The sequence below is a fragment of the Oncorhynchus clarkii genome, chromosome 28 (assembly GCF_045791955.1).
Source record: "Oncorhynchus clarkii lewisi isolate Uvic-CL-2024 chromosome 28, UVic_Ocla_1.0, whole genome shotgun sequence".
Classification (NCBI taxonomy): Eukaryota; Metazoa; Chordata; class Actinopteri; order Salmoniformes; family Salmonidae; genus Oncorhynchus; species Oncorhynchus clarkii.
In genome coordinates this window covers 11529405-11542679 of record NC_092174.1, presented here as the reverse complement: position 1 = coordinate 11542679, position 13275 = coordinate 11529405, and the positions used below count along the sequence as shown (strand labels likewise).

The 13275-nt window shown below is 42.8% G+C and overlaps 1 protein-coding gene across 2 annotated transcripts; it reads left to right on the top strand.

Annotated features, from left to right (window-relative positions):
* Nucleotides 1-4579: 4579 nt before the first annotated feature.
* On the top strand, nt 4580-10248 carry LOC139387238 (plasmalemma vesicle associated protein a). 2 transcript variants are annotated; one of them, XR_011629143.1, is made up of 7 exons: nt 4597-5268; nt 5762-5852; nt 6378-7099; nt 8929-9253; nt 9355-9415; nt 9609-9687; nt 10156-10248. XR_011629143.1 is itself a non-coding variant. In XM_071133341.1 (6 exons), the coding sequence occupies exons 1-6, from the start codon at nt 4879-4881 to the stop codon at nt 9619-9621; spliced, it is 1602 nt and encodes a 533-aa protein (XP_070989442.1). In that variant the 5' UTR covers nt 4580-4878; the 3' UTR covers nt 9622-10248. The 2 variants fall into 2 exon arrangements, 1 of the variants encoding a protein (XP_070989442.1); XM_071133341.1 differs by having other exon boundaries at nt 4580-5268; nt 9609-10248.
* The last annotated feature ends 3027 nt before the right edge of the window (nt 10249-13275 follow it).

The following is a 13275-nucleotide window of genomic DNA, read 5'->3' as shown; positions in this document are numbered from 1 at the left end:
GGCGTATTCAATGTCTGCTCTTAAACTTTGTGACATTTCTGTGCAACTTCTGGTGCACATTTACTGTGAACAGAGGCTGTACCCACTTTAATTTACTGTTTTAACCGTGTCCAATCAGGCTACTCTGGCTATTTGATCATAATATAAGCCTGCCAGTGTGGCCTACCATAAAAAAACTATGGAGAAAATGCATCACATAACATTTTAATATGGAAATAGTGGTTATATCCTTCAGCCTACGGTAGCAACCAATGTGTGGTGTTCAATGTAGGCCTGCATTCCACTAGACTTTGAAAAAACATGTAGGGCTCGACATGAACCTGTTTATCCACTTGTCCTTCAGACGAGCTGACTGAACATTTTGTAGTGTTGTCTGATGTAAGAAACCATACAAAATGAAATTCATTATTATTCCAATATCAGACACATTATGCTACAATCTACTATGGCTACTTAGTTTATTCAAGCCTGTCTCAAAATGCAACACTGCCCCCTTTAATAAGACATAAAAGAGCTCTTTACCTGGGTCGCTTTTCAATGATGGCTAGAAATGTAAACGTCTTGTTCTCTTCTAGGAAGCAATCACTCTCACATTGCTAACTACAAATTAGCTATAACTGCGCAAAATAATTTGAACGAATGTGCAAACGTGGCAACATGCAGCTCTCGCTTTGATCTCAAAACAAGCGCATAATAATCGCCACCGCTCATGCTGTAAAACAGTCCACTTCAAAGTGAAAGGCACAAATCGATACATGGCAATGGATTATTTGCAGGTCTGATCGGTTATGGCACACCGGTCTGTGTAGAGTAGAGGCCTGAGTCATGCCTGTCAATGCAATTACAATCAGGGGCGCAACTTTGGTTTTAGAAGTGTGGGGGACATAACCTGGCATGGGGTCCTCCCTCAAAATGTTTGGGAGCATCTAAAGCTAATTTCCTGCATTTCAACTAGGGCTTACCCTGTCAAAAAATATCTCTGCCCAAGAGCAGTCTTTCAACCAATTGATTGGTCAAAATTTGAAAGCATGTATTTTTCTGTATACTGTATAGATAGATACATTCTATGTGTTTTAATAAAATCGTCTGTATGTACTGAACTTGTCTTATGCTTTATGCATGCTGTTTTATTAAATACTGAAGACACACAAGTGACTCAAGAGGGAGCCAGAGATCAAGATAGCCTAATCAGAAGAAACAAAATCTGTTCCCTACCCTCCTACCACTACTGCTAGCCTTTGCAGATTTTGCCGTTATCCTCCTGAAGTTGCTGGTAATAGGTTACAACTGCGGTCGGCAACCTTTTTTATTTGCAGTGACAATTCATCTTACCATTTATACCAATCTGCATGCCACAAATAATTTTCATGTGTAAATCTTCGTGGAACAGTTATATTTAATTTATAATAGTCTTTGTATCTCAAAATCATTGTCAGAGATTAATCTACATTCTATCTAAATCTAAATGAAAATTATACAAATCTAAAAGTAACTTTGTAATAATAACCTACATAAAGCCAACACATAAAAACCTTGCAGCCTGCAGGTAGAAAATACTTATCACTGGATCAGATCATTAAATTTTTAATGCCGAGTGGTTATCGAAAGGGAGAGAGCTGGAAAAATAAACATTTAAAATACTTTGAGGAACTATTGTCATTCTGAATTGATTCTAAAAACAGACTTCGATTACTTGCTGTTTGAGGTGAAGAATGGTGGTGAGTTAAGAAAATCAGAAATACTATCAGACATCCCCAAATGGGCACATTTATGGGCATACAGGGCATACTTGCCAGGTAGACTGGTGCTACTTCTATATGCGTAATCAGGTGCGTGTCCTTGCTCAACATTGTGTTTCAAACAAAAGATGATGAATAAATAGACAAAACTCGGATGTGCTCTGCCTACAACTGTGAGGACAGACGCTGGAGATGAGAAGCAGGTACAGGGAGTGAACAATTAAAGAAACACGGACAGAAACAGAATCTGGAAAACACAACGACAAAAATGCAGACACGGTTAACCAACGGAGGAACAGACAGACATAGATGGGGCAATCAACAAGGTGAAGAAGTCCAGGTGAGTCCAATGAGCGCTCATGCGTTAATGATGGTGACAGATGTGCATAATGAAGGGCAGCCTGACACCCTCGAGCACCAGAGAGCGGGAGCAGGCATGACAACAACAAAAACTCTTGCATACTAAGTCTTGCATAATTTGTTTTGTTTTGTTGCTTTGAAAGTGGATAATATTGCATTGATTTGATCACAATTCCCACAGAAAAGGGAAAAGTTGATAGTGGTAACTAACGATGAAACTCTAAAAAGTGAAATTCAATCTCGAGCTTCTCTGTGTAACTGGGCTTGAACCAGGGACCCTCTGCACACATCGACAACAGTCACCCTTGAAGCACCGTTACCCATCGCTCCACAAAAGTCACAGCCCTTGGAGAGCAAGGGAAACAACTACTTCAAAGTCTCAGAGCAAGTGACATAAACAATTGAAACAATATTAGCACACACCCTGCTAACTAGCTAGCCATTTCACACAGGGTTACACTCACCCCCCTTTGATCTCCTCCTTTTCTGCAGCAACCAGTGACCTGGGTCACTGCACCAATGTAACAGTGTTGCTTCCGTCCCTCTCCTCGCTGGGCTTGAACCAGGGACCCTCTGCACACATCGACAACAGTCGCCCTCAAAGCACCGTTACCCATCGCTCCACAACAGCCACGGCAGAGCAAGGGAAACAACAACTTCAAGGTCTCCGAGCGAGTGAAGTCACCGATTGAAACGCTATTAGCGTGTACCCTGCTAACTAGCTAGCCATTTCACACCGGTTACATCTGCACAGGCTGATTTTTTTCTGAGCCAGTCACTTTGGAGCAAGTCCACGTGCCGCTTAGAGAAAACATTTGGGTGTGAATACTTTCTGAAGGCACTGTATATATTGCATGTATTAATTGAATAGTGACCACAGCCCTTCCGAAAATACATTTCAATTGTGTTTTAATGAGATTTTTCACCCTGCTCCATGTATTCAATGTATTCTATTTCAATGCGGCTCTCAGTGCAGCTTTACTTCTTGGCTATTATGATACATCTGGCAGTTGCTTCTCTGTACTCCTAGGTGGAAACTATAGGCGGAAAACTACACCAGTACCACGTTCTGTCATAGTCCTAAAGGGCCATCTACAACAGAAGAGTGAAGGAGTTGAGTCGCCAGAATAGAATTCTAGGAGACAGGTACCCAAGGGGATGCACGTTTTTATTACACGTGTGGTTCGAACCACAATTGTATTCTGACAACATTTACCAGAATACCGGTTGTTTATGCTCCAAATAAACAACCCAATTCATTCTCAATATTCAACATTTTGTGTGTACTTCTGTGTTTGTCCCTGATATCCTGCTTTTGTTCCCAAGCTTTATCTGTGATCTGTCCTGATGGTAAAAACTCGGAAATGGCCAATTCTAATACCTTGGTGAATTACTGCTTCCTCTAAAGACGGGGGTTGGCACAGCAACAATGGCTGCCCACGTCAGCAAGTTGGGTTGAGACGCACAGCATCAAAGGGTTGCTGGCTCTGATACTCTGTGGAACAACGTGTAGGCCTACTATTGTCCTGCCACTTAACTAGTGGAGCCGTGCACAGGAAACCATGTTCATGATCCCATAAAAAAGTTTTTTTGGGGGGGGGGGGGGGGGAATTAGGTCTTTACAATGTGTCATTTTGAGAAAGGCAGTTATGGAGGAAGATAACATATACAGATCAAATCTTCAGAACAAATAATATCTTCAGAACAATGGTCAGAACAATGGTCAGCACAATTGTCAGCACAAAAGTCAGCACAAAGATCAGAACAATTGTTAATGGATCATATACCTGTCAAGAGTGTGAACATGCATGTACCTACCTATGCTAAATACTTGTCAACAATAACCTCTCTGAACCCTACAACTAATCAGAGAGCGGTTAAGGGTTTAGATCGCTCAAGGAAAATGAAAGACCATTATATATGATGCCTACAAAAACCATCACATTTAAGTGTCCCTAATACCTATGTAATACATATTAGGTACATATACCGGTACAGTTTAGGTACACCTTGTTAAATAGTACTTAGGACTGTTATACCCAAAGACTTTTCCTAAGATTATTATCTCTTTCCCTCTTCGGAGCATGGAATTTCAGGATCACTATCTCTTGTCACGTCTGCTGACATGTTGTCAAACAAAGGGGTGGCTAACACCGCAGGGGGCCAGGGGTAAAAAACAGTGTGTTTTCATGTGTGCATGATGTTATATGTATGTGTGCGTGCGTGCGTGCGTATATGTGTGTACTTGATGGTGTGTGTGTGTGTGTGTGTGTGTGTGTGTGTGTGTGTGTGTGTGTGTGTGTGTGTGTGTGTGTGTGTGTGTGTGTGTGTGTGTGTGTGTGTGTGTGTGTGTGTGTGTGTGTGTGTGTGTGTGTGTGTGTAATGTTATGTTAACCTCTGACATGATGTCCAGGGGTGGGGAGGGGGTCAGGAAGGTGTTTCCAGAATGGGAAGTGTGGCGAGGTGTTTATAAAACTCTTGACGATGTTTACACAATCCTGTCTTCTCACTCTCAGACAATGCTCAGGAGAGGAAACGGCTAGAACTTTACTGTTTGGACTGCCACTGTGCGCTACCTTAAGTCAGAAGGGGGATACTATCGCCGAACCACACCACTACCAGGGACTGAGTTTTCTATTTATTTGGTATTTCATTTGGTCCTCAAGAAGTGGAACCCATTTGAACCGTCTTAGTTCTGTCTGGGCTTGGCTGTAGTAAGGGTGTTCTGTACTGTACTGTACTGTACTGTACTGTACTGTGCATCTGAGGCTGAGCACCCATGTACAACAGTAGCTACTCCCAGGCCAAGTTTGGCTTGGAGGCCAGGAGGAAGATCCAGAAGCCCAGTGGGAAGAGCTGTGGCTACTACATGAGGGTTGTCTTCTTCTTCTCCTCTCTGATCCAGTCGCTCATCATCGTCAGTCTCGTTCTCTTCCTGGTCTACGGGAGGTCCCCGGACGCGGCAGCTGAGAGCCGGGTCCGAGACCTGGAGAAGAGCTTCAACCGCCTCTCCGTTGACAACATGAACCTCCGGCAGCAGAAAAAGAATCTGACGCTTCTCCTGAATGCCACTCAGACCGACAAGATGCGCAACAACAAGGAAATGATAAATCTGCGTCAAATGGCAAACAAATCTGTCATATTCATCACCCATCTCAGAGACCAAGCGGTAAGTGCTGAGACTGGTTCAGTGGTCAATGCTTAGACGGTTGCGGTGATGTTTTTTGATATTTTGAAATACTTTAGAGAATAGTTTGTTTTTTTTAATATTCAACACAACGACATCAATACAGTACATACAGTGGGGTCACAGTGAATGGTTTATTGAATATTACAATGACACTTTTTAGACATTTTTTAATGTGGTAACTGATTTAGATTTGAGTGTAATTGAACATGAAATAACACACCTAACAACAAACACACCACATTCAGGTACATTATGTATATCATATGCATTATTATTTCAGCGATCATTATATCCATTCATTTCAGCAAATGTATACCTGAAAGGGTTAAAACAGTGTTATTTCATAAACATTAGCAATCACCAGTTACGTTCAGATTGAAGTTTGTCAGTTGTATGAAATATATGTATAAAACAACTGTCAACAATAATTAGCTGACAAAATGTGATGCATATATGTTATTAATGTCCACAGAATCAATGCGAAAACGATAAGAGAAGCTGTCAGATTCAACTTAGCATGAACCGATGCCCCAGAACCATGACACCAATGATAACACTAAATGGTAAGACAATTGATCTTAAAGACAAACCAATGCTTTCATTGCTCTGCTCTGCACTAGTGTTGCATATGTTCAAACGTCCACACAGAATCTCATCCTTGTGATTCACAGATGAGCTTTCCTATTCCTACTAGATTTCCTAACTTTCCTAACTGGTATTTCTTTGGACAAGAATACGCAAGGAGCAAATTACAACTTGGCAATGATATTTTGTCTTCACAGTTTTTTGGAAAATGCTTGCTGCTGTAGTACCTAAGTAAGAGCAGAAATCGTGAAAATATCATTTAAGTGATTTATTCGCCGTTCTGAATTCACTTAAAACCAACACAGGGCTGGGGTTCAATCCAAGCCACCTTGTAGCGTGCTTGGTTTAGAGGGAATTTTCTGTTGAGCCCAAATCTGCCTTTAAAAGGTGCATTGTCGACAGCGCTCCTCAGATTGAATCCAGGACAAAATCTGATAGTGGTTCAGAAGTATTAACACAAAACATGTTTCTTTCTTTTTTTCTTCTTTAAAAAACGTTTCCAGGCAACAACAACAATATACATGAAAACCAGGTCCAGCGGCTAGAGCAATTGTTAAAGCTAGTGAGCTCCAACTTCAGTCAGACGGTGCAGTTCATGAGGATTGAGATAGAGAACACAGCCAAGGACCGGGACACCCTCACTTTGGATGCCATCTCCCTCCGGAGGGACAAGACCTCCCTGCTGAAACAGCTGGAGAGCTACAGGAAGAAGTGCAAGGATGACTTTGTCCAATCCCTCGACGGCATCTCCAACGTCTCCAAAGCCTTCCTGTTGAAGATCGACACCCTCCTGCCCAAAGTCAGCCCCTTCCTGCTCACCTGTGAGAAGCAGCGCGACCACCTGGACCAGATCCGCAACAACTGCTCCAGTCTGTCCCGCGAGGTGGAGACCAAGTTCCAGCACTACCTGGACAACGTAGGCTCCCAGGTGTCGGAGATCCAGGGCCGTAGCGCCAGGCTGCAGGCGGAGAAAGACCAGCTAGCCGAGGACCACAACTGGTGCAGCCATAACCGCAGCGCCATGGCCCTGGAGCACCAAGAAAAGTTGCAGAAGACCCAGGAGAAATACGACCGAGAGATGGAGAAGCTGCTGACGGGCCGCATGAGGCTGCAGGGGGACAAGGACCTGGGGGAGACAGCGATGAAGGTGAAGGAGGGCGAGATCAAAATCCTCAACGACAAGATCCGGAGCCTCAACGCCTCCCTGGCCAACTGTGGCTCCAGGGTAAAGGAAGATCTGTTCTGTGGTTTAGTACTGGGCTTTCATCCAGGTCAGAGATAAGGGCCGTTTAAATATAGACAGAAAATGATTTAGAAGTCAAACTGAGGCCAGAAATTGTTTCCGTCCTCGCTGTAGGGATAGAGTTGAGACACTGGTCAAAAGATCTAATCATGCAAATGAGATTTACGATGACAATTATCTCTAGGAAAATACTTTAGTTGAAAATGAAAGCTATGGGAAAGTCAAAAATGTATCCAGGTGGGGGGGGGTGGGGTCCAGAATAGGCGAGGGTTGTCTAACTTTCGTTTTTTCTTTGCGGGGGGTTGTGTGTTTTTTTATTGGACACAGGGCATCTTTTCCCTGGTTTACATTCACACTTCTGCAGGTTTTACTATGTAATTTCTTCCATCCTAACTACATTTCTGCATCTGCTTGAATGCGCATCCCTGATATCAAGGTGTTTTGTTACTTCCCCTATGCACTACGCTTTTCTGCTCCCTAGCTATATATAAATAAAGATATTCATGAGAGAAGAAGGGCTCTCCCATCCAATGCCAACGCAAAATCAAATATTTGAAAACATGGTAGGATACAGAAAGGCCAAGGGCTGTAATAGCAGAATTTAAATAGTACTACAAATGTATTGGGGATGCATGGGACAGACTACGATAGAGTCACAGCAGAAGAGTGCAGTGCATGACAAGTGTATGGCCCAAGGTATAATGTGTCTTAGTGCCAGGGCCCCTCCCACACGCCCACTGTTTGATAAATGGGCGATGCGTTTTCAGAGAAGTGGTGTGACCTACACATATCATTCCTTGGAAACAGAGGGAAGATCTCCTAGGACCAGTTAACTGCTATCTCACCTTTCACACAGGACTCCACTTTATGTTGTGTCGTTTTGAGGGTGCGCTCCAAGCCTTCACCCCATCACATAGGACAGTCTATTGTGCTTCTTTTTTTTGCCACAGGAAAGCACCCACTTTTCTGTCTACCCTACGCCTGCAAAGCGAGTGTGTGGGTTGCAAGTGCTGTCAGCCCCCCCCCCCCCCCCCCCCCGTTCGTGCTTCCAGTTTGCCCCGGGTTCCTCCTGGGTACCTTGGAACCCAAACTCTGCCTGTATGCCTGGGGTCAGCGGCAAACTGTGTTGTCTCTCCCTGGAGCTTGTGGTTACACCCGCTTCTCCAACATTTGTGTCTAGCATGCGCCTTGAGCATTTGCTTGGATGAAAGCGAGAGTATTGCACGAGAGAGCGACAACGACTCCTGCATTTTTTGGGGGCACCTCCCTGCAAGAGAGGCCCCCTAACTAGCTAATGGCTATCTTTGGATGGTGGAGGCTATTGTATTGCAAAATATAATAGCAAGGCTTACAGCCCAGAAAGGGTCGTTCCACCAGAAGTATCTGAGGAACCAAAGGGATGCACATTTTTCAAATGAGCAACTCATAAGCCTTTACATAATTTTTTTTAAAATTGTATTTGAGTCATTCAGCATACACTTTTCCAGAGTGACTTACAGGTACAATTCGGGTTAAATGCCTTGCTCAAGGCCAAATCTACAGATTTTCCCCCTAGTTGCCTTGACTTTTCAGTTACTGGCCGAACGTTCTTAACCGCTAGGCTACCTGAGCTTTGAAAGTCCAAGCTTTGATGATCTAAATCAGGCCTGTAGTGCCAATGCAAAAACAAAAAGGTGCATCCCTTTGTGTCCCCAGCACCAGGATTGAGAACCACTGCCACAGTGATATAGCTCACATACATTCTCATAGAACTGTATTTAATGACAGTATTTTCACCTAACATCATTCTCTTTTGTCTTATTATGTTTCAGACCGGAATGGGTAGCCCGGGTGCAACTGGTAACACAGGGATGGGCTGGGTAGGGCCGAGTGCAACGGGGCAAGGTAACCGGGGGTCAACTGCTGGAACAGGATCGATGGCAGGAATAGGTGGGTGGGGCGCATCTGCATCTGCATCTGCAACAGGAAACGGCAATACATTGTTTGGCAACACAGGAATGGGCGGGCCAGGGTCAAGTGCAACAGGAGTGGGTACTAGGGGATCAGGAGGGACAGGACTGAGTGGTGCCGGGTCAACATCAGGTGTTGCAAAGAAAATTGGACCAGGCTTGGGTAGCCCCAACAGTTACAGTTTAGGTAAGACATACTAGTGCCAAGGCTTGATATAAACATCACTTCTTATTAAGACTGATATGCTATGGGTGATGGCTAATGACGTTGTTCTGTTGTTTCCACAGCAAATATCAATCAATACTTACGCGAGCTGCAGCAGTATTCCAAGCCCAACTCCGGCTCAGAGTGAGTTCAAACCCCTTGTACAGCAAAGTGACCCGTAAATAAATGTGTTTGTGCCAGAAATGACCATGTTTCTAGACTTTTTAGTTCAACACGGCTGAGAGAACGTTGAATGATTACGTTCAAATGTGATCTGCTGCCTGCAGTAGACACAATGAACTGAACAAGTATTTCTGTTGTTTCTTCTTGTCTGCAGAGTATCTGGGTAATCCATGGCATCTCAGATGAAAATGGAGAAGGAATGGGAAAACCCAGTCTCCTGATATTGAGTTATGGTATGTTAATACACTGAGTGTACAAAACATTAAGGACACCCGCTCTTTCCATGACACAGACTGACCAGGTGAATCCAGGTGAAAGCTCTGATCCCTTATTGATGTCACTTGTTAAATCCACTTAAATCTGTGTAGATTAAGGGGAGGGGACAGGTTAGAGAAGGATGTTTGAGCCTTGAGACAATCTAGACACAGATTGTGTATGTGTGCCATTCAGAGGGTGAAGGGGCAAAACAAAAGATGTAAGTGCCTTTGAATGGGGTATGGTAGTAGGTACCAGTTTGTGTCAACAACTGCAAAGCTTCTGGGTTATTCACCCTCAACAGTTTCCTGTGTGTATCAACTTGACAGAACTGTGGGAAGCATTGGAGTCAACATGGGCCAGCATGCCTGTGGAATGCTACCTACACCTTATAGAGTCCACGCCCCGAAGAATTGAGGCTGGGGGTGCAACTCAGTGCTGGGAAGGTGTCCTTAATGTTTTGTACACCCAGTGCATGTATAATAACATTTCTATCAGCAGCAGCTGCATTGTAATATATCATAAAAGAAGGTCTGTTGCTTCTTTGACATGTATTCAAATTTGTTGCACTTTTTGGGGGCTTGAATGTCATTGGTAAACAAATACGAATGCATATTATTTGAATATGTTTATTTAGTCAGGAAAAAGGCGTGAAAGTCATAAATAATCTGTTTTTAATGTACTGTATATACTTTTATTAAAACAAAAGGGTAGTTATTGTAACTCCGGTTCTATGAATGATGCGTGACGACGTCAGTGTTTAAAAGGCACGACTTTGAATTCCACACCGCTGACTTCAGAAACATGCACCCCATCCAAGACGGATGTGAATAGTTTGTCCCCATTTGCGTCACCCATTGTGAGGATAATAGTCCCACGGCTGACAGTCCCTCCCCTTCGTCACGTTACAGACATCACTTACTGGAAGACAATTTTATCCGACCAAGATGTTTATGTTAATGTCTGCCAACCTGTCAGACCAATTGGAGCGGATGGGAGGGAAAGGTACAAACACTGGTGTATACAAAACCCAACACTAACAATACTGGCTACAGACTGGCTACAGACTATATATTTCTATACACTTAATAAGAACATGAAACAACTCTTCTAAAAATAACTTTGAGAAACGGAAGGATAAAGTTATCCATCAAATCTTCAGTATGTTCTTTCCCCAAAACCAGCCCCTAAAATAGCCTCGGACACCAAGCAATGTTTTATTTTGTTATTGCTGTGTCTATGGGATATATAAACTATTGGAAATAGTATCCCAGCAACCCCTTGTCCAATAATACAAACACTAACTGTATCAGTCTATAACAGCATTCTTGCCTCAATGGGAAAGTATCATGCTTAAATTACATCTAGGAACATGCCAACCCAGATATTATACAGTATGCCATTAGGCCAACAGCTTATATCCAAAGCAATTTACAGTTACACATGGATATTTTTTTTTTAAATGTATAGGTGGCCCCGGGAATCAAACTCACTATCCTAGCATTGCAAGAACCATGCTCTACCAACAGAGCTACAGAGGATCATCCATTGTGTACCACAGCTCCATTTCAATTTGTCGCAACGGAATCTCGAAAGCGTCCCATAAACCATTTGCACGGCGTTATTCTATTAAATTAGCACATCCTGTTCCATTTCTGAATCAAAGTCTATCTGGCACACCATCTGGCCTACATTTAAGCACAATTAAAGTAGAACAGTAGAACGACTGAGAAATGTTGGTGGCAAACACCCCGTTGGAAACAATGCCCAAGGGGACCAACTGTTAATTCAAACAATTTAAATACGTAAAGTGGTTTGACTGTTTGCCAACTCATATATGGTAGAATTCAGGACGGGAGACCTCTATCCTGTCTAAAGGAAATCCTTTGTTTAATTAACATCAAGTGTTTTTCCAGTCAGGACGATTGGACCAATTCACATTGAGAGAAGCCATGAGGAGATTGTGTGTCTGTGTTCTGATCGGATTCCACTTGAGCACACTCTGCCAAACTGGACCACATAGTCTCTTAGACTCAATTCCATGGAAAATACCTGAGATAGAGACATCAACGCTGCAGATGTTGCTGATTTTAAATGAATAAATGAAACTCATCAAAAGTGCACTGACTTTAATTTTCCATTATCCATGTAATAGAGTGGGTTCAAACAGGGGTGCGCTATGCATTGTGCAAATTGCACTGCGGGTTACAGTACAAGCAGGCTTGAATATGAAGTGGATACGTCACAATCGACACAATGTTCATGAAGCAGTGTGACTGGTATCTAGCAAAAGAGTGTAGGAGTGGTATCTAACCTGGTTGACTGTATATATGTTTTTTAAATGTAAATAACTCAAGCTACCTAGCTGGCTAACTTGACTAACTTTGGGGTGGAAATGTCCACTTACTTACAGGTAGCCCTGTCCAGCCCTGCCCAGAGGTGCGCTAGTAGACAGATGCTGCTGAAACTAACCAAACAACCAGAATATGGACTTTAAAACTGGGTCAATCAACAACAACCAACAAAAGATTAGAAAATCTTTTGAAAGTGTATTATCACTTTAAACCTGTGTCTCGTCTTAATTTGATATACAGGTGAAGTCGTAAGTTTACATACACCTTAGCCAAATACATTTAAACTCAGTTTTTCACAATTCCTGACATTTAATCGGAGTAAAAATTCCCTGTTTTAGGTCAGTTTGGATCACCACTTTATTTTAAAAATAAATGTCAGAATAGTGAAATGTGTGAAATGTCAGAATAGAAGTAGAGAGAATGATTTATTTCAGCTTTTATTTCTTTCATCACATTCCCAGTGGGTCAGAAGTTTACATACAATTAGTATTTGGTAGCATTACCTTTAAATTGTTTAACTTGGGTCAAATAGCCTTCCACAAGCTTCCCACAATAAGTTGGGTGAATTTTGGCCCATTCCTCCTGACAGTGTTGGTGTAACTGAATCAAGTTTGTAGGCCTCCTTGCTTGCATGCGCTTTTTCAGTTCTGCCCACAAATTTTCTATAGGATTGAGGTCAGGGCTTTGTGATGGGCACTCCAATACCTTGACTCTGTTGTCTTTAAGCCATTTTGCCACAACTTTGGAAGTATGCTTGGGGTCAATGTCCATTTGGAAGAACCATTTGCGACCAAGCTTTAACTTCTTGATTGATGTCTTGAAATATTGCTTCAATATATCCACATAATTTTCTTTCCTCATGGTGCCATTTATTTTGTGAAGTGTACCAGTCCATCCTGCAGCAAAGCACCCCCACAACATGATGCTGCCACCCCCGTGCTTCACGGTTGGGATGGTGTTCTTCGACTTGCAAGCCTCCCCCTTTTTCCTCCAAACATAAGAATGGTCATTATGGCCAAACAGTTCTATTTTTGTTTCATCAGACCAAAAGTACGATCTTTGTCCCCATGTGCAGTTGCAAACCGTAGTCTGGCTGTTTTATGGCAGTTTTGGAGCAGTGGCTTCTTCCTTGCAGAGCGGCCTTTCAGGTTATGTCGATATAGGACTTGTTTTACTGTGGATATAGATACTTTTGTACCTGTTTCCTCCAGC